Source organism: Myotis myotis, unplaced genomic scaffold (genome assembly GCF_014108235.1).
Source record: "Myotis myotis isolate mMyoMyo1 unplaced genomic scaffold, mMyoMyo1.p scaffold_m19_p_4, whole genome shotgun sequence".
Taxonomy (NCBI): Eukaryota; Metazoa; Chordata; class Mammalia; order Chiroptera; family Vespertilionidae; genus Myotis; species Myotis myotis.
The window spans coordinates 57,999,461-58,021,561 of record NW_023416346.1 but is presented as its reverse complement, the minus strand read 5'-3'; the positions used below and the strand labels follow the sequence as shown (position 1 = coordinate 58,021,561).

General features: G+C 44.3%; 1 protein-coding gene across 1 annotated transcript; it reads right to left on the bottom strand.

The window, feature by feature from the left end:
• Nucleotides 1–1,137: 1,137 nt before the first annotated feature.
• On the bottom strand, nt 1,138–21,655 carry LOC118654485 (glycine receptor subunit alpha-4). The gene is made up of 9 exons (XM_036305843.1): nt 21,585–21,655; nt 17,901–18,031; nt 17,563–17,630; nt 16,699–16,922; nt 16,489–16,577; nt 14,826–14,966; nt 11,886–12,100; nt 7,828–7,977; nt 1,138–1,428 (listed from the first exon to the last, which is right to left on the bottom strand). The coding sequence occupies exons 1-9, from the start codon at nt 21,653–21,655 to the stop codon at nt 1,138–1,140; spliced, it is 1,380 nt and encodes a 459-aa protein (XP_036161736.1).
• Between the last annotated feature and the right edge of the window lie 446 nt (nt 21,656–22,101).

Here is a 22,101-nt window from a genome sequence, read left to right as displayed (position 1 = left end):
AAGAAATAATTCCAACTTATGGCTGTCTAACTTCTATAACTGCTACCCTAAGGTTGGCCAAGTCAATGTTTGTTCACGATAGGGGTCCTCTATCCTGGGAGGATAGAGTTCCTCCCAGGCAAATCAAAACCCACTTTATCCTGGAAAAGGTTGCATAACACTATTGTTTGCTTACTAAAAGGAAGTAATGGGGCAAGTTGGAAATGAGGGGCCCTGGGAAATAATGAGACTTTGAAGAAAAGAAACAAATGAAACCCTAGCCAACAAAAGACCTCTCTGAGGATAGTTTCTCCTGGGTTCTACTACCTTAGATTTCACTTTTCTTAAAAGTTTTCTAACATCAGTGGGTAAATTCTTTAAAAAGTAAGCATTTTTAATACTCTCCAACAGCTAAACATGCCCTGTCACCATGCTAGTTAGGGAAAAAACATATTTCGGAGACCAGGAAGTTCAGGTAGGTCTGGAAGGATGGTCTTTTTGAAAGTCCAAAATTCCTGATCTCATTCTGACAGTGTTGAGCATCATAGGAGATCTGAAGACCTCTCGTTGGCTTGTATAGCAATGCCCTACCCCAGTGCAGCCCATGACTGTTCCAACTTTGCTGAGAGGTGGGGAACCTGTCACCTTGCCTTCCTCCTACAGTCAATAAAACCTGACTGAGTCATGCAGGGCAGCACCTGTGGATGGGAAAGACTTATTATTTGCGCTTGTGGTAGGAGGAGGGCAGAGGGCACAGTAAAGGCCCGGCTCTGGGTGGGAGGTCGCAGAGCAAAGAGTGGTGCAGTTTAAGATGATAAGTGTCGGAATCTAGTAGCAGTGATCTGTAATCTCCACTAGAGAAATGGAAAACAGAGGCTTCAGCAAGGGAAGGTCATCCAAGAGTATGTCCAAGATTTACTTTCATGAGCAACAGGATAGCATGGAGAAAATCCAGATTAGAGTAGACAAACTATCTTGTGCAGCCACTGTTGGCATTATATAGTATAGATCCACATAGTTTTGGGATTGGCCAATGAAGTTCTGTGTGGCAGATCATGAAGAAACTGTTTAACCTCCTGATGGAATCTAACAGAAGGGGAAAGTCCATCCATGAGGAAGAAGGAAGCCAACAGTTAGACTCTCTAGTCCTGATCCTATTCACAGTGCCTGGTGGATATCTTCTGACCGTAGTACTTTATAGACAACCCAGTAGAAGATGTTGAAGATGAGGAAAGTGAAAGGGAAGACAGCCCGAGAGATGGTGTCAATCCTCTTGGCTCGGTCCACGTAGAGTTTCCGCATGGTTTCTCTCTCCCTTAGAAGAGGGGCTGGAGGCTGGGAGCTATAAATGCTAGAACCTTCTATTGGACCTTCATCCCTTGCCTGCAGGAAGTGGCCCAGGCCATAGCCATGGAAATAGAAGCGACTTTCTTGGATGATGTCTTCCTCCTAGAATTACATGGGAGAAAAGACAGAATGTAAGGACACGGCTCTAAGGCAGAAGGATAGAGAGCCATCCATACAAATATCTCACAGGTGAGGCTATGCAGACAAGGTATCTGGGTACACAGGCCCTTTGCATGCTTTTTTTATGGCCACAAAACTACTCATGAGATACATATATGCTCAGTATCATATGGTATGTTACGATTTCATTTCCATTTGCAGATAAGCCCCAAGGTGCTTTTTTAAAATGCATAACATCATTTAGAGCCATCTAAAAGCTAGTGAAGTACCAACCCACTGTGGGAGGAACATTTCAATGTTAAATTATCTCTGACTGATAATAAACAGAATAAACAAAAACAATGAAATCTTTAGAAAGCACAGTTGAGATTTTTAGACTTGTTGAATTTGAATTCAGTGACTTTCAAGAGCTACATAATTAATTCTCCATTTACATAGTATCTTTTAAAAATTGTTTATCTCCACTCAAAGATAAAAATTCCAAAAATTTAAATAACCTGGTAGGTTATCCAAATGAGGGTAAAGCTGATTACTCTTTTGCAGATACATGTGTTTCTCTGCAAATCAGATGATTTAGACATAGGGATCAGTACATCTAGGGCAGGGGTGGGCAAACTTTTTGACTCGAGGGCCACAATGGGTTCTTAAACTGAACCGGAGGGCCGGAACAAAAGCATGGATGGAGTGTTTGTGTGAACTAATATAAATTCAAAGTAAACATCATTACATAAAAGGGTACAGTCTTTTTTTTTTTTTTTTTTTTTTTTTAGTTTTATTCATTTCAAACGGGCCGGATCCGGTCCGCGGGCCGTAGTTTGCCCATGGCTGATCTAGGGTAACATTTCTTAACCAGTACACATTCTTTTCTCTATGCTACCTGCATTATGACGAACACATTAACATTGAGGAAGTAAATTTTATATAAGCACTAAGTAAGGTAGCAGACTATGCAAAGTTCATTTATCTAATCTTCAGCTGACAACTTTGCATAGCTATAACACAGCTGAGAACCAGGAAGTAAGGACAGAAATATAGAGTTAAGAGTAGAGATAGAGAGAAATATAGAGATAGAGAATGAGAGAGATAGAGGAGGGGGGGAGAGAGAGAGAGAGAAAGAGAGAACCAATGCCCCTGGATGATGAATAGAGAGAGCTTTACTCATATAAGAGCCTTTCAGGCCCCCCACTCAGATCCTATTTACTCTTTGTTTATATACAACTCAAACACGCCTAATTTTGTCTACAGTGCTATCAGAAATGATAGTTTACAGCTTTGAAATTAGACAGAAGACAAGTAAATATATACCAGAACCTAGAAATACTTCATTCAAAGATGGTTACAATTGTTAAGAGTATTGATGTTTACAAGAGTAAAAGCTTCAGCTAAGAAAACACCTGAAGTGAAATGCCCTCTTGTGTGATGATGCCAACTACTTTCTGGGTTTGCCCAGGACTGAAGGCTTCCTGAGACTGGGGGATTTCAGTGCTAAAACAGAATAAGAAATATGCTTGTTGAATGGATGTGACATAGATATACATAAAATGTGAATACAGTAGATTTTTTTATTTTTTTATTAAATCTTTATTGTTCAGATTATTACATTTCTTCCTCTTTCCCCCCACCCATAACTCCCCTCTTCCCAGTTCCCACCCACCCTTCGCCCTCACCCCCCACCCACTGTCCTCATCCATAGGTGCACGATTTTTGTCCAGTCTCTTCCCGCATCCCCCTCACCCCTTTCCCCCCCAAGAATAGTCAGTCCATTCCCTTTCTATGTCCGATTCTATTATAATCACCAGTTCATTCTGCTCATCAGATTATTTATTCACTTGATTCTTAGATTCACTTGTTAATAGATGCATATTTGTTGTTCATAATTTGTATCTTTACCTTTTTCTTCTTCCTCTTCTTAAAGGATACCTTTCGGCATTTCATATAGTACTAGTTTGGTGGTGATGAACTCCTTTAGCTTTTCCTTATCTGTGAAGCTCTTTATCTGACCTTCAATTCTGAATGTTAGCTTTCCTGGATAAAGTAATGTTGGTTGTAGGTTCTTGGTATTCATCACTTTGAACATTTCTTGCCACTCCCTTCTGGCCTGCAAAGTTTCTGTTGAGAAATCAGCTGACAGTCGTATGGGTGCTCCCTTGTAGGTAACTGAGTTTCTTTCTCTTGAGATGTGAATAGAGTAGATTTTTACACATGCCGTGCAATTAGAAGGACATCATAGGGTTCTTATAATGGGACCTCTGAAGTTGTGATAACATATTGTAAAGTGGCTTCATAGATGAGATGTTGGTCTGTTGGGTCCCAATAACCTTTAATTATTATATCACTAGAAGGCCTAGCTTATCATCAGGCATCAAGGAAAGGCAAGCTCAAAGCAGAGATTCGACAACAGATCCCATTTCTTTTCCCGCTTCCTATGGGCTCCTGGTACCAACTTGGGAAAAAGCATTAGTCCTGTTCACTGCTGTGTCCCCCATGCCTAGCACAGTATCTGGCATCTAGTAGGCATCCAGTGGATAGCAGTTGAATAAATGAATCATCTGATGAGCCACATTCTTCAGAATATAGGACAGGGAATGGATTTGTTCACATGGAGGCAGATCTTACTCAGTTACAAGTCCTTGCCAGAAAAAAATTACTCCTTGCCCCACCTCCGCACAATGTCCTCATGCTCTCAGCCTCTAGAAAGGGTAGCACCTTTGGCATAGGGAAAAATCTCTCTTAAATCTGCCCACAAGAGAGCTTTGCTACCCAATCATTGATTTTGCCAGGTTTTGTGGAGATAGTTGTATGAATAGTAGGCCAGAGACAATTCACAACTGTGGTTTTGCTTTGGCCCTGAGTTGTTACAGTGGGGCAGCCTTAGCTCTCTGCTCAGTTATTTATGTAACCTTAGTTACCAAAGTCCCTGGCTCACCTAACCTGTATTTTCAAATTCATTTCCACATTATTCCTACATGAGAGATTGTGCTACATCCATTTTAGAGATGAAGAACCAGAGGTAAAGAAAATAACCCCCAAATAATTGAAAAATAAGGGAATAAATAAAATGATTTTCTGTTTTGCTTTCCAGTTCAGGTTCCCCATATCCCCCATTCCTCACTGCTCATCTTGATCCCCTCAGCGCCCCCCCTCCCAGCAAGAAGATACAAGCATGAACTATATGTTTGCAAAAAGCTCTGAAAGAGAATTGAATCCAATGGCTGTTTCTATAGATCTAATTATTTACCCCTTTCTGCAATCACAGTAAATTTAAAGGGAAATGTTTCCAAGGCTGAAAAATGCTATTTTACACAGGAGAAAAAATGTGGCTAATATAGAGTAAGTGGTTCTTGGCTTTAAGAAATTTTTAAAAATGTATTCTACCATTTGTAGTTGGGGGAGCAAAGATAAGTGGACTGAAATCCAAGGGCGGGGGTCCTGGATTTGGGTATTATCTATTTAGGCCCAGATTCTGAAGTGTGTGTGTGTGTGTGTTGGGAGGGACAATGGAGACTTACACAACACATTATTGCTTCCACAGTTATTGAAATAGAATATTTTTTGTTGTAGCTATATATAGGGGAGGAGGGCTGGGGAACTAGAGAGGGAGGATATTCCAAAACCAAGCTGGTAAGGGAATGCACAGTGTGGGAGGTGAGGTGTGGAGATGGGAAAGGGTGATAGGTATTGAATGATAAGTATTGAAGTGAAGAGAAGAGATTGGAGAATGGAGGAGGGTGCTGGGGAAGGGACAGAGGCAAGCAGCATTCTGGGGCCAAGTCCCTGAGAGGACTTGGCAATATTTTGAAATTTCTTCCATTTCTCAAGATGTTCTATTGATAATGCCAAGGCTTCCTCTCTGTCCAGCTTGAAAAATAGCCCTCACCAGTCAGCCTACAAAGGTTGGTGAACTGGGTTAAATGGTACTGTGTCCAGAGCCTGGTGCTAGGCTTCAGTGAGGTTATAAAAACAAGAGAGACAGACCCTTCCCTGTGACACTTAGACTAGCTGGGAAGACAAATCAGAAATATATGGGAAAAGGGTAAACTACTTTAGACAGTGACATGGAAGAAGACCATCATGCAGTGGAATTTGGTGGTTGAGGAGAGAGTAGAGAAGAACAATATTAAGCCTGGAGTTGGGTGAACAGCTGGCCAGCTCCTAGAACACACCTAAAATTCTCTTGGCTATGGGTTCCCTGAAAAGCATATGGATTATCTTCCTTCCCTTAAAAGGGCTTCTCTCAGACTAAAGACTGCTGCTTCTCCAGCAGGGCCCAGAGAGAGGTTCCAGAAATGGATCAACTCTGCATCAATTTTTCCAGCCAGCTTAGTGATTTCCAGGATCCCTGCTACCATTCCTCTGGGATAGCAGTAGCTTTAGGAAACTTGAAGTGGGCCATGGACTAATGGTTTGGATTTTCAAGTTTTATTTACATTAATAGTAAGCCCAGCCCACTTTCAGGCAGGATCCATGAGCCTAAGCAGGGCCCAGGCTACTGTTATAACTGTCATAATTGAGCACTGGTTATGACAGACTCCATTATGAGATCAGGATCCACCTATATACAAGTAGGAGGGGATAGGCTGTGGGCAGTTTGGGGAGGGAGAGGTGAAGGGGAGATGGTGGGGCTAGTGTCAACCAGTAGCTCTACATTAACTGCAGCAGTCTTATGTTGCTAGGACACTCACACAGGCAATTGAGCTGTAAAAAGGAATCTGGAACTGTTTGGAAGTCTACTCTTTTTTTCCAAGGTAGGCATTGAGAAGGCATCAAGATCAAAATTCCTATAACAATAGGATTTTGGTAGCTGCAGGAAGGTTTGACTTAGCTAAAGAGGGGGTAGGGACAGTTATATTAGACAATAGTGCACCCTCTTGCCCTTATGCCAAGTCTGTATATTTTTTCTATCCTTCAGCATGGGATAGGAAGGGCTTATACCAGTAGGTCTGTTGAAGAATGGGTCTTACTCAAGGAGATGCAGTTATGAATAATTCCACTAGAGGGCGGAATTCCCAGGTCCCAACCAAAGGATTAAAGCAGGGCAAGAATTGATAAATTCCTAAAAACCGGAAGATGAGACAGGAGCCCTGCCTTCATCATGACATATGGTAGGGGTACCTCGGGAGCAGCTCAGGTGGGAGGTGGGGTGTTAGGAGGAGAGGAGCTTTAGTGCTAGAGTTGCTTCAACAGTGGGCTCAGAACATCATTTTTCTCCCCCCTTCCCTCTTCCTCCTCCCCAGAGATAATATGTGCTTGCCCGTCTGGCTTTTGAGCATCCATACTAGGCAGAAAGCAATGAGACAGACCTGAACTCTGTGTGTGATGATTAAGCGACTAGTATGTAGATCAGCAAAGCTTTCAGCTTTGCTCATACATTGGCATTTGTTTCTGTGAGTGGCTCAGGCACCTCTGTTGCCATGACAACGTACCTAACACCTACTGTCTGGGCAATGGGGGTAAACTGCCTCCGTTGTCATGACGACAAGATCCTTACTCAATTTCCCCAGGTGATCACTCTATTTTAGAAGATACGGGGTTAGCAAGCAAGAGTAAGAGAGAACAATTCATATCCAACAACTCTGATGCATCCAATGAAGATCAAGGCAAAGAAATCTAACAGCTAGAAGAGGCAAGTGATGGCTTCTCAATTACAGCATAGCTATGAGAGCCCTTATAAAATCCTCCCCTGGACTCAAATTCTTTTGTTCTGTTTTGTTTGTTAATCCTCACCCGAGGATATTTTTCCATTGACTTTTATTTATTATATTTTATTGATTTCAGAGAGGAAGGGAGAGGTAGAGAGAGACAGAAACATCCATGACGAAAGAGAATCACCGGATCAGCTGCCTTTTGCATGCCCCCTATTGGGGATTGAGCCCACAACCCGGGCATGTGCCCCTGACCAGAATCAACTTCGGACCCTTCAATCTGCAGGCTGATGCTCTATCCACTGAGCCAAACTGGCTAGAGCTATTGAATTCTTAATCAGTATATGACAACCTGGAGTACCTTTCTCTTGGGTGGAAGGAGAGCCAGGAGCAACCATTACTAATTCTCAAAGCAATCTCATATGAACTAATTTGATAAGGTTCTAATACTGGCTAACATTTTTTTCTGTGTTTATGTGCCCAGCCCTGTGCCCATGCTCTTAATCACTCTAGGAGATTGCCCTATAGGCATTAGTGTTCCAATGGACAGATAAGGAAATGGAATCAAAGGGATTAAAGTACTTAACTTCTCTGTGACCACACGGGGACTAGAATCCAGGGTTTCTGATTGCCTGTCTAGTCCTTGCAGACCTAGGTTTGGTCTAGTTTGTGGGAGTAGTGGTAGGGAGAAAGGAGTCCTGGGAAGAAAGGAAGTTGGCCCCTCCCTAATTATACACACCATGTGCTGGCGCCTCTGCCTTCTTCGAAGTCTTATAAATTCTTTATGCTGACAGGAGACAAAATTCACAGCAGCGTACTCCAGCAGGGCAGCGAACACGAAGAGCAGACACACAGCCATCCAGATGTCGATTGCCTTCACATAGGACACCTGTAACATCCATCAACAGAACAGTCAACCTTTCTAGAGTTCTTCCATGGCCTATCCAGTGGGTTGTCAGCCCATATCAACTACCTGCTATTCTTCAGTTTTATCTTGAATTTCTTCTGGTTTTTAAAGAAGCTTTTTTACCATATGTTCCATTGTCTGAAGTCCTATGTCAGATTATCCTTCACCTCTCTACACTGTTCAACCTCCACTTCCATCTGCTTTTCCTCCCTATACCTCTCTCTCTCTCTCTCTCTCTCTCTCTCTCTCTCTCTCTCTCCCTTCCTTCCTTCCTCCCTCCCTCCCTCCCTCCCTCCCTCCCTCCCTCCCTCCCTCCCTCCCTTCCTTCCTTCCTTCCTTCCTTCCTTCCTTCCTTCCTTCCTTCCTTCCTTCTTTCCTTCTAATTCTGATTATTCTTTTTATTCTTATCTTCTTCTGATGCTTTTTTTTGTTAAACCTTACCCAAGGATATTTTTTCCCACTGATTTTTAGAAAGAGAGGAAGGGAAGGAGGGAAGAGAGAGGCGGGGAGAGAAAAAGAAACATCAATGTGAGAGAGACACATAGACTGGTTGCCTCCTGCATGCACCCTGACTGGGGCTGGGGATCAAATCTACAATCCAGGTACGTGCCCTTGACTGGAAATCGAACCTGTGACCTTTTGTTGTGTAGGCTGATGCTCTAACCAGTGAACAACACTGACAAAGGCATCTTCTGAGTCTTTTCTTTCAATAAATAGCAAACAACATGAGTGTTGCATTTGTTGGCCCTTTTCTTTTTTTCCCCTTTTATTTTCTAGAGTTCTCACAAACATGGTGGTAATTGGTCAGGGTTCGTTATTCCCCTATGAGACATGTGAGGACAGTTGAGACCTAAGAGAAAAAGTCTTAGCCAAGATCACCCAGTGAGAAGGCATAATCTTGGAGTTAGGGGTTCTGAGCTTTTGATTCGGTGACACTGCCATTTACCTAGGCTGAAGTCTCAATATCATATTAGGAGTTCCTCCCTTTTCCTCCTCCACCCCTGTTCTTCCCTTGACATTGTGGTTTTTCCTACAGCTCTTTGTGAGAGTCCTCTGCTAAGGAATTGAGCTCAGTGGCAAGTTGGGGCCTCATATCCTACACAGTAGAGCAGAACAAGGAAGGGGTCCTCAGAGAGTGCTACCCACCCCGGCTATGGAAACTTCTCTATGCTTGCCATCTCCAATCTGTTTTCAAAACAGTAGCTAGAGTTTTGTTTTCAAAATGTAAATGTGATTATATCACTCCCCTGCTACCAACCCTTCATTAGCTCTTCAGTACCCTTACAATACAGTCTATACTTCCCATAGTGTAACATCTTAGTTACCTCTGCCTACTTCTTCAGTTCCATCTTACCCCTTGCAATCTATGATCCTGCCATGGTGAACTATTTCAGTAGTTTCTCCAGGAGACAATATCTTCCTGTCTCTCTTACCTCAATAACTTTTACTCTACTATTCACTTTAGATACCACATTCTTTGGGAAGCCTTTCTTAAACATTCCAATCTGGATTGGTTGCCTCTGCTCTATGTGCCCATGTTACTTAAAATTTCTTAGCATCCATCAAATACAACTGGCCATTTCCTTCACTAGACTGAACTCTTGGATGGCACGGACTATTTCTATCATATCCACTGTTCAATCACAGTGCCTAGCTGAGTGTCTGGCACATAAGTACATATTTTTTGAAAGAATGGGTGGATGGATGAATGAGTGGGTGGTTTAGCAATGTATTTTTCTGTACTGGTTTCTTTTTCCTGTTTTTGTCCTCCTCACTACTACCTACCCCAAGAACTATGGGCCATTTAGATTGCAGGATCTTGAGAGAATTGGGTCACTTCTCCAACTGTTGTGGCTTTAGGTCTAATCTTTCAGTCCCTGGTAGAATATTCCATTTAGCCTTTCAATTCTACACTGAGCCACCTGGCATTGTATACATCAAGAATGGCAAGGAGACAGAGATCAATGCCTTTGGGAACCCCCATATGACAATGAAGAAGTAGTTTCCTGGGGACATGAGGAATGACTATCCCAGCCGAGTTCCTTCACAAAGTGAGCCTTTGCTTCTCTCATCCTCCACACTAAAGTTGTACTGGGGTGGTATTGGCGTGGTTTTCAGAAGCCCCTGACCTGGCCCCACCTCTTTCCTTGGGGCTTCCACCAAATTTAATATTGCACAAACTCAAGAATGAGCAGAAGCTCCCTGATTTACTCAGTCCTTTGTTCTGTGGGGCTGGTCAGTGAAACTATTTTGTTTGGGGTACATGTCTTCATATTTTGCTTACTGGATAATAGGTCAACAAAAAGGTCATCAAAATCTACCCAGAGGGCAAGACAGAATGAGTTAGAGAAGAATCTCTTTGCATGGCTGTGGCAGTAAACTAGGGCAGGGCTCTTAGGTCTGAACTACTTTTCTGCCTCTGATCTTCATGCAAGGCCATTAGCACAAAACGGCCATCATAGACCCTCCTTAATACCCCTGGCCATTTAGAAAACATAATCATAGGAAAAGATCTCTGACAATTTCCCCTGGGACACTTGATACTAATTTGAACTTTGTCACCTATTATCCCTAAAGGTGTTGGTCCACCTCAAATATTTACTGGTATCTTAAAAATAATTGGGATCATAACCAGTTGCTTTAGCTCTAGGTCTACCACTCAGTTATTTCTACCCTGACAACTAATAATTACAATAATAGCTAGCATTTATTGAGTGGTTACTATTTGCCAAACACTCTTCTGTGTTAATACATTGTCTTATTTATTTTTTAATAACCCTCTAGAAGAGGTAATATTTTTTAACCCTTGTTTTTGGAAGAGGTAATATTCTTATTCCCATATTACAGGAGAGGAGATTGAAAGGTTTAGAAATTTCCTAAGGTCACCATTAGTAAACGATAATGCTGGGACTTTAAGCTCAAATATGCCTGACTCTAATCCCTTTTAACCACTACTCACCCTCATTTAGCAAATTGGTAAATTTACTATGGATCTTCAGATTACTCCCTTTTTAAGTCCCCAGTAAACTTATTAGGAATGAGCACTAGGAGATGAGAGATCACAGGTCCTGGTTCCCATCAAATCAGAACAAGAGGGAATATGTTCATTGTAAAATCCACAAGGAATTCTGTTGTTTTTGCTTCCCATGATTTCTCTGTGGCCTAGTGCAGTGTCTGGTACATAGTATATGCTCATTAAATATTTATAGAATGGATAGGCTTTCTCCCTAATTTTTTTCAGAGACTTGCTGACCATAAGGACTTTGAGGTGACCTCTAAATTCCATACATGAAGACACAAGGCAGGGAGATCCCAGCCCAGTCCCATCAGCACAAATCTTTTAGCGTAATCAAAATATCATCGGGCCCCAGATGAGCAGAGTCCACTGATTTTAATCACTATTTGCTACCTCAACTTTTTCACACCCCAAAAGAACAGACATTGTCTCTAGAGCTCTTTGTAATAGTATCCGATTTCTGACATAGTGAGAGACAGCTGTTGGTTTAAAATGCTTATATTTCTTTGTTTCTTATGGGCTATGACCTTGAGAAGGTCATTCTGTATTGGGCTGTATTGTCCTCATCTGTACCATGGGGGAGGGAAACTTCCTACTTGCTAAGGGTCTTTTGATTTTAGACATGCTTGTATTTCCTGGTGAAAGTCAAAGTAAATCAGGCACTATCTCTACTTGTTCCCTAGCCAGACAGCATCCATGACCCCAGCTTCCACAGTTAGCCGTATGTTATGGAGGAAGAGAAAGAAGCCACTTGTTCTTGCTCAATGGCTCTTCTCTACCTTAAATCCAAGGAAAATAGTGAGCAGGTGGGACTTGGGATGAATGGGAAACAGGGAACTCTATGGCAAGCAAGTTCTATTGCACGTCTCTTCACCTTTGGCAAAGAGGCTCGGGAGCCAGAGCTCTGAGTGGTCATGGTGAGCACGGTCGTGATTCCTAGGCCCACACGGGCAGGTGCAGCATCCATGTTGATCCAGAAGGAAACCCAGGACAGGATGACGATGAGTAGGCTGGGGATGTACATCTGAATCAGATAGTAGCCCATCTGCCGTTCCAGGTGAAACTTTACCTCAATGCAGGTGAATTTCCCTGCAAGGAAAGAGGTGAGTTATGAGGCCCCAGGTCTCCAGCCTGCAGCTGAGCCTGAGAGGCAGGACTGGGGGAGTCTTATCTCCGAGGGATAGCCTCTGAGTTCCTCAGCTGGACCAATAAATGAGTCTTCAAAATGGTCCCAGGGAGTGCCAAATGTGTTTTGAGGAAGCTCTCAGAGCAGCCATCAAGGACTTGACCTCCTGCTCCCAGCATTTTAGTTTCCAGCAGAAGGCCTTCCATATGATATCACTACAAGAGGATTAAGGGCAGGAGGGCTGCAGAGACAGACTGCCTGGGCTTGAATTCTGAATCTTCCATTTACTAGTTATATGACCTCAGGGAAAACACCTAACCTTTTTGAGTTTCAGTTTCCTTGCTTGTAAAACAGAGTAATAACAATATCAACTTCATCACTGGGCTATTGTGGGAATTAAATGAGATAATGTATTTTTGGTGTTGAGCACATAGGTAGCTGGTACTACTGTCATTATTAAGAAAGCAATGAGCTTAGACTCCACTCAAATCTCAGCAGCCTTGCTGGTACTCTAGAAACTTTCTAACAATGATTCACTGAAATAAACACTATCCATGTCTTAAGCAAGTGAGAGCAGCTGACTAGCACACATCTGGAAACAATGTCCAAGAGAGACCAGCTGTGGAGAGCATGCAGCGGGTTGGTTCCTACAGAGTATTGAGCAGCAGCATTCTAGTCCACCAACAAAAGCTCCAGGCACATGTACCAATGCGTTGCCTTCTCTGCCAGCCATCTTTATTTTGCCTTGCTTCCCACACCCTGAGACTAAGAAAACACTAGCTCAGAGCTTCTCTTAGAGGCAGAGATTCAGAATAACCAAAGCAAAAAGCAGAGGATGTGTATACTGTTATTTTATTTTGGCTTAGGCTTGCTGTTATCAGGCCTGTCTTATTCCTCAAGGCTGGTGATTTCATGAGTGACTGATTATGGGTTTGGCATGCTGTGTGATGCTGTGATCTCCTACTGCTCCTCCCCTAGTCCAGCCCACCTCACCTCACTCTGGGCTTCTTGTCATGACATGCCTTTGCTAGGTATCCATATTTTCTTTTCTTCTTCAATTATTGGTTATAGCAGTTTTGTTTGTAATGACAAAATTCACACTTGTTTAGTACAGAAAAGAGTGAGAAGTAGAGAAGGAATGATATTCATAAGCTGACAAGCCCCTACTAAGTACTCTGACTTTACTAAGTTTGTCTCATTTAAATCCCATAGAAACTCTTTAGGGCAGGAAAACATTATTTTCCATTTTACAGATAGAAATACTGAGGCTTGAGGAGATCAAGTTATGCTTCTCAAGGGTACCCAACTGGTAAATGGTGGAGCCAGAACTCAAGCTCTGCTCTGACTCCAAAGTTCTTGCTCTTATCTAAATACATCACACTACTTTAAAAACATTTTGTGCTATTTCCTTCCAGAATTTTTAACCACGTGCTTTTGATTTGTTTCTTTTACCACAATATATTATTCTGTTTATATAACTTTGAATCTAAGCCTTTTCCACTTGTAATTTCCCCTGTTGCTATAAGCAACTTGCAAGCATCCTATTAAACATCTGGGTAATGAGGCATTATGTAATTTACTTAACCTCTTTCTTATTGGTGGATATCTACAATTCCATGTTTCTGCTAGTATAAACAGTGACCCAGGAGCCTTCTTGGGATCTAACGTCAATATGATATTTTAAAATATTTCCTTATAATAAATTCCAAAGAATGGGGATTCCTGGATCAACACGGAGGAAAACATTTTTAGCTTCTAAAGTTTCTCAAAACATGTCCCCTGGACCACCTGCATCAGAATGCTCAGGATGGTTTGTTCAAATGCAGACCAGAATCTCTGAGGGGGAGAGCCCAGGAATCAACATTTGAATAGGCTCCCCAGGGGACTACATACAAATTTCCAAGTTTCCCCCCTCAATAAGGTTATACCAATTTCCACTCCCACCAGCATTTAAAAAAATTCAATGGTCCATTCCTCTCTTCACTCCCTACACAGAAACTCACATATTCATAGGGTGGCACACCATAGGAGGTACCTAGGATCTCTCCTCTTCACCCTGTGATCTCTATCTCAGGGTCCTAAGTCTTAGCAGCGAAATTGCCAAGGGAATTGAGAAAGAAGCAAGGGGCAGATGATCTGGCAACTCCTCTCTACCCGCTAGCCCATATTTCACACCTGGGAAGACAAGCTAGTCCAAGAGAGTTAGGCAGTAGTAGGAGGTGTGGAAAAGAAGCTGGCAAGTGCCCTGAGGCCTGTTCCCTCCTGGTTCAGCCAAGTCATTGACTACTTCCAGAGGTATCTTCACCAACCTTCCCCATGAAGTTGACCCCAAGACAGGTGGAACGCTCCTTCCATTCAGTGGCACAGGCCCATTTGCTCTGTAGCATGTGACAGGGACAAGAACATGGGCTTTGGAATTAGATCAATCTGAATTTGAATTCTAAATCAGTCATTTAGTAGCTGTATGATTTGAGCAATTGATTTAACTTCTTAGAACCTCAGTTTGCCCTTTCAGAAAAATGGGGCTGATAACCCCTGCCATAATGAGATGAGGAATATAAAGCACTTAACACTATGTCTGACATAGACTGAACCTTCCATAGAAGTTGGCTGCTTTGCCCCCTTTCCTCCCTTCTGGAGGCCCTCCTGTGACTCAGCCAGTAAAGACCCTGGTTTTTTTTTTTTTACCTGTGTTGTAGTGTTTGGTACAATAGCTTAGATCCTTTTCATCTCGCAAGATAAACTGGGGCAGAGTCAGCCCCTCAGCCACTTGGACAGCAGGAGCATCTTCCAGCCACTCAAACACGAGGTCATTCATGGTATAGCCAACTGAAAGTGACAGAGATGGCAGAGGGTTGCAGATTGTGGGTGTTGGATAGGGGTAGGGCGAGGTTTAGAACTGGCCAGAAAGAACAGATGAGGAGTAAGGCCTGGATTTTAGGAGCTCCATGCTCATCTGGGGAAGGGAAACCTTTCTGAAGAGATTACTTGGTCAATTGTCTCATAGGCCCATCTAAGTGGACAAATCAGAAATATTTCCAGCTTCTCTCCTATCTAGTTCTCAGGCATTAGTAAGGCCCAAAGAGAAATTATTCTGGCAGACCTAGAAAGCAGGTCAAAAGGTTGGAAAGATGTCAAGGAACCCAGCTGGGAACCTCTTGCCATATCTCAAACCCAGGGAAGTAAGCATGTGTACCAACCACATGTCTCAAGCAGAGCCAGCCTTAGAGCCAAGGCTTCTGCTACCTCACCCCAGAGAGGAAGAGCTGTTTATGCCCTAACAGTTATGCGTGGGATAATGTGCACAACATAGACTTTTAGCTGGAGCCCTGAACTGAGGAAAATGGAGAGCTAACATAGGAACATGCCAAGTTGCTCACAGAGAGAAATTTGTGAAGGCTCCTGTTACATCTATGGCCATATTTACACATGTCAGATAGAAATGGAAGCAGAAACACCAAGGCTCACAAATGTCCAGAGTAGGGCCTTGACCCAGAGTAGCTTGTCATAGTAGGAAAGTCCCATCCCCTTCTGTAAAATGCTCTACCTACTTTTTAGAATTGTGAGAGGGTAATGGGAACCTGGTCATGAAATTGGTTTATGAACTCTAAAGAGCTGACCACATATGGCACATTCTAGCTGACAAACTTATTACATGCTGGAAACAGCTTACCGAGCCTTGTTCTCTGAGGACTGAGTGGATGCCTGCTGATCTCAAAGTCTCACCTTGCCCATGTGATGGCAAAGGAATGGACATAAGTGATGGTTCTACCTTGTCCTTTAGCTTCTCTGTACTTGGGGCAGCCCCTGTAGGCTGGAACCTCTGCCATAGAGTAGATCTTGGCTGACTTTGCCACCCTGGACACTGTCCTAAGCCTACAACTGTCCTCTTCCACCTCTCTACAAAAGTTATCTGCGTTCATGAAGTATTCGGATTCAAAGAATACCCCGCCCCTGCCAACTCTGGCAGTTTTACAGGCATCTTGAATGTCTTAACTCAGGAGGAGTTGAAGTAGAATTACTTCAGGCACTGTGAGAGGGAACGTATTTTGGGCAGAGGAAGTGCCCCTTAAATGGCCCCTCATAACAAGCATAAGGAAATTTGTATATAAGATGGGCCTTCCCATTTCCAGCTCCATGAAACAGCCAGGTCAGCAAATTGTGTGGGAATGGAAAAACACACTGGGTTGGGTGTTAGTGAGCCCTGGCTTCTAGTCTCATCTGTGTCAAGAATTGTGTGTGCTTGGCGATGTCCCTCCCCACTCTGGGATGCCCTTCTCCTGTCTGGAATATCATGAGATGGAGTTAACTAGCTGGGATCCCAGGCCTTCCTCTGTGACTCTCTAGGGACACTTATAGCTCTCCAGTTGCATTATGCAGGTCTGGATGTCCATAGGGAAGTTCTTGAGGTCCATTGGACAGGACAAAATGAGAGTCAGCCTGGCAGGGACAGTAAGAAATAAGTGACATTGGTTCACTGGGGCCAAGTACAACACAGGGGACCCCCTTCCACCCCTCAGATTCCACCTAGCTTCTTTTTGACCCAAACTCTCCCACATACCTGATGCTGTAGAGCACATTCCCATTCTTGAAGATGCGCAGTAACTTGTTGTCTGTGGTCACCTCATGGAAGTTGGCCCCTTTCTCATTGGCAAAGAACAGGTCTGGTTTCCAGATAGAATCCAGCATGGAAGGGTCAAGGTCCAGCGAGTCATCAGGATATTCTTGGTAGGCCAGTCGTGGGTCGTGCCATTGCTGCCGCAAGAAGACATTCACCCGATAGTCCTGCAAGGGTACAGATATGGGTCCATCTGAGGCAGTGATATTCCAGGAGCTCAGCAAGCCATACATGGACAGGAGGGACATGAGATAGAAATGCTGAGATCACATCTCAGAGGTAATGGGCATTATCCACTGGAGAAGGAGCCTGTCTTGCGCTGATATGGCAAAGATGGAAAGGTAAAAGACATTTATTAAGCACTTACTATGCACCAAGTTGTCTGCTAAGTGCTTTCTTTATGTGTTTCACCTCATTTAAATTTCACACCCACTCTGTGAGGAGGGTGTTGTAATGACCCCCATGTGACAGATGAGGAAACTGAGACAGAGATTTAAGTAACCTGCCTAAGGTCACACAGCTATTTGAGGTAGTCAGGATTTGAACATAGGCTTTCTGATTCCAAAGCCTGTGCTCTGCAGCAAGCTACCTCCCAATCTGGACCATCTGCTGCTTAGAATAGTCTGCCTTTATCACTGAAACCAGGAACTGGGGAAAGAATTCCTCCCAGTGACCAATTTTACACGTACCATAGCTTTAGCTATGACCATGAAACTGGAAGAGGACAGCAGAGGGAGAGAAGGCTTGCTATCTAGAGGGCTTCACCCATTCACATTAGAGTGGAAGTGAGTAACAGAGAGACCTTACCATGGTAGTCTCAGTGACAGAGCCAAAACTATTGATGAAGATGTTGCAGGTCACATTCACGGGTGGGCCTAAGGGAGCAAAGCACAGTCACATTGGCAGGGCATTCCATGTGGCTGGGAGCAGGTTCAAGGACTCCCTCCTTGAGCTTAAGGCTAGAACACTGCTAGGAGAGGGCAGTGCCCATGGGCAACAAGGAGGAGAAGCTCCTTCTGAATTTTAAGAGCTAGCCTTGTACCTCTAATTTCAAGCAATAGGAGCTGTCTTGGCAGTGTGTCCTCAAAAAGGTGAGGAAAGGGAGGGTTTTTTTTTTTTTTTTTTTTAGAATGAATGATTCTTACCTTTAAAATTGGGCCGAATCCTGGCATCATATCCAGATGTCTGCCCCATAAGCTTGTCAAGGAAATCAGAGGGCGACATGGTCTGGGACCCCTTGGTCCCAGATTCTATTTCCTCTTTTGCCAAGGCCACCCTGGACAGGAGAGATAACATGTCTGAGGCCAGTTGTATTCTGCCTTTACCACAGATCCTTTTTTCCCTGTTCCTAATCACCTCTGGCTGATCTTCCCATCAGGCAGAAGGATGGGACAGAATGCGTCTCTGGGTGCCACAGCCATAAACCAACATGGCAGTTCACCAGTTAGGTCTAGAAAATGGCTTTCACATATATTAGATTTTTTACTGTCACCATTCTCAGTGTCATGGGGGTGAGGACTATTATTTCCATTACACATGAGAAAACTGAGGCTTCCAAAAGTGGAGAGACTTATGGGGCTCTAAACTTGTGCAACCACTATGGAAAACAGTATGGAGGTTCCTAAAAAAAATTAAAAGTGGAATTACCATATGATCCATCAATCCCCACTTCTGGGTATTCATCCAAAGAAAACAAACAGTCATTTGAAGAAAGAGATATTTAGCCTTATATTTATTGCAGAATTATTTATAATAGCTAATATATGGAAGAAATCTAGGTGAACATGGATAGATGAATGGATAAAGAAGACACATACACTGGAATATCACACAGCAATAAAAAGGAATGAAATCTTGACATTTGAGACAACATGGATGGACCTAGGGTATTATGCTAAATGAAATAAGTCAGTTAGAGAAAGCAAATGCTGTATAATCTCACTTATATGTAGAATATAAAACAAATAAACAAATTGAAAGTTGACTGGCTTGCCCCAAATCTCACAGCTGGTGAGTGACAAGATCAGGACTCAAATCTAAGGCTCATCCGGCGTTCTCTTTCTGAAGATGCCTTGAATGCACTCAAAGAAGAGTGACCACTCACTGGAAATAATGTGGCCATGGCAACATTTTGCCTACCTGACCTAGCAAAGGATTGGAAGGGCTCAAGGATAATAGCATCCCCGAGAGTTGGTTTCAGTTTTTTGGCCTTCATGCTGAGCCACTCAGGCTTTATAACCTAGCTTCTGGAGAGGGAGGCTTGGCTTCTGGCATTTGCTCTGACAGGAAACTGTTTTGAGCTGGACTCATTTCAGGACTGTGGCAACTGCAGGCAGGTAAACATGCTTTGGCAACAAAACAGGTGAGGAAGCAGGGTTCTAGGAGCATGGGAAAGCCTCCCAGTAGGGTGGCTATGCTGAGAGGGTCAACTACTATCTTTTCTTCCTAACAGCTTGATTTTGAGGAAGGAGCCAGTGTGCTTGGCCTAGGCTAGAGGCCATCCTTTTTTTTCCCTTGACAAGTTTCCCTCTAAGAGCAGCAAAGACTCTTCTGCATGCCTACTTTTCTGCTTACCAGCCAACAGCTAAAGGAGGGACCAGGACCTCAGGAAAGCCTTGAGGGTAGGGGTGGGGCTCAAGGCCTGAGCTCAGGCTGTACTCCTGGATGGAACCTTTGCCTCCTGCTTCTCCTGCCATCACCACTGCTCCAGGTCTAGAGCTAGCTCCTCCACTGCTGCACCGTGAGGCTGGAGGCAGGGTGACTGCGGTTCTTCTGGGTCCGAGTCTCCTTTGAGCCAGCGGGCTCTTCTTTTCCAGTAAATCTATACACCCGTCAGTGATGGATACAACAACAAAAATAGCTAAGGCACCATGCTAAATGTTTTGCTCACCTTATCTAGTTTAGTTCTCACATCAATCTTCTCAATAAGTACTATTATTATCCCCATTATACAGATAATGAAACTGAATACCAGCAAGGTGAAGTCACTTGTTCACAATCAGAGAGCTAGTAAATGGTAAAGTTAAAACTCAAACCTAGAGCTATTGACTTCAAAACTAAGTGCATCTACCACAATACAATGATGCAAGCAGGTCAGGGTGGGCTTTCAAGGAACCAGAGTGGGGGAAGACCAGTGGCAGCTATACCCTGACCACCTAAAATCCTGCCTCCTTGAATCCCCTGAGTGGGAGGAAGCCCTTACCCTGACACAGAGGCTACCTTGGCCCCAAGCAGGGCCTGCGAGAGAAGGTGACCTAAGGAGACTGAAAATCCGAGAAGGCTGGTGGTGGTGCAGGAGTAAGCAGAAGTCCATGTCTTCACCACAGGCTGTCCACACCAGCCAGGTGCTACTTTTGGCCACCAGCCACCTGTCTGTGGAGCAACCAGACCCTTGCCACCCTCCTCAGCCCCACTCTCAGGTCACCTCTCCTACTAGCCCCAGCCCCAGGACCCTGGCACAAGCCTTGGTATTCACTGTCTTGGGCTCCAATCACTGTTTTAGCCCCTTTATTCTGGGGTTACCTTGTCTTTGGACCTGAGAGCAGAGTCACTGTGTGTAGCCACTCCTTCCTCCCTTTCATTCCTGGGAAGACCCAAATGCTGGCAGATGAAGAAGGTTGCAGAGCTGAAAATCTTGCTCATGCAAGGCCCTGCAGTGGGGTAAGAAGAGAACTCTGATCTGCTCCTGGGTACCTGAGTGACCTTAGACAGGTCATATCCCTTCTCTAAGCCTTAGTTTCCATATGTACAGTAAAGGAATTAGATTCAAGACTTCCTAAGGGCCTGTCTTGCTTTAATTACTCAAGCGGAAATGCTGCCACTGAAGCTTGGGCCTCCAGATAACCTCCCCTCCCCTCCCCTCCAGAAGGCCCAGCAAGGCCCAGCTGGGTTCCCATTTCTGCCTCATCCTCCTATCAACTCCAACTGAGTTGCCATTCCACTTTGGGCTGTTTTTCACTTTGCAGAAATCCCCCCCCACCACCACCACGATATTGCATCCCTGTCTTCCAGCCAGCCAACATGTATGCAAGCAGTAAGGCAGGAGGCTCCTCAGAGGCAAGCAGTTCTGGTGTGTTTATTGAATTAAGAGGAGGAAGAAAGTACTTGGTACTTTCATATGTTGTTCCCCTCTACCAAAGTACTCTTTCGTCCGCTCTTATTCACCCCCCTCCACTTTGGGAGGTACCGTTCTTATGACCAGTTCAGCCCAAGCTACAACAATCTTTCTTCCTCAGCACATCCTGTTCACCTAGACTGTCTCCTGGTCTAAGGAGTGGAAATGGGTTGGGGGACATTTATAGAGAACCTAAAACATGTCTTGCTCCCTAGCCAGGAAATGACTTACACTTAGTGCCCACCCAGGGACAGTGAGCAGCTATGTGCACACAGGCAGGGTGACTGCAGAAAGCCAAGGTTTGGTCAGCCTAGATTCATTCTGATGTTGTTTCAGGCAAGCCCCTGCTACTCAAAGCCTCTTGAGTGGGCAGCTGGCAGATGTTGGTGTCATTTTTAGGGATCTGAGCAGTGTAGGGGGATAGAATTGGATGACAGGACAGGACAGGACAGATGGCCTCTGTTCTGCGGCTTAGCTACCTACTCCCTTCCCAGGCCCAGAAAGCTCCCACCCATGCAGAATCCTTCTTATTAGCTCCAGGGCCTTTACCCACTTCATGAAAGGCTCCTGGGTCCTTATTGGGGGAATGTGTGTCCTCCCCTGGGGCCCTCCAGAATGTGGGGTTTTTGCAAACTTAGAAAAAACTGTGACAAATGCCCCTGCTGCCCCCGGCCAGAGTTTGCATGCACCTCCTTCTTACCCCCACTCAGCTCACCTGAGGAGGACCTGCCCTGGCAGGGTCCAGAGGAAAAGGAAGGAGAGGGTTGCAGGAACTCGAGTTGTCATTCTGCAGGGACCCTGGAGAACCCTTTCTCAGCCTGGTTGCCAAGGTGAGAGGGGATATCCTGAGGGGACTGCCGAAAGTACAGAGCTTTCCTCCAACTTGGTTAGCTCACAAGGAGCCTGCTGGGCCAGGCTAGGAGTTCTCTCTCTCTCTCTCTCTCTCTCTCTCTCTCTCTCTCTCTCTCTCTCTCTCTCTCTCTCTCTCTCTCTCTCTCTCCTCTTTTCCTCTGCCCTGCTGTTACCAGTCAGGGGCCAGAACTCTTTCCCTGGAAATGATCTTGACATAGATAACCCTAACAGCTCCTGCTCTGGCTCGCCTAGAGCCTGGACTCTGCTGGTGGCAGGAGCTGGAAGAAATTTTCTTTGGGCAGTAACTAGTCTCCAAACCCTGGGGAGTCTTCGAAGAGAGAGAGGAGGGAGACTGGGAGAAAGATGTTTCCCTTCCTCCC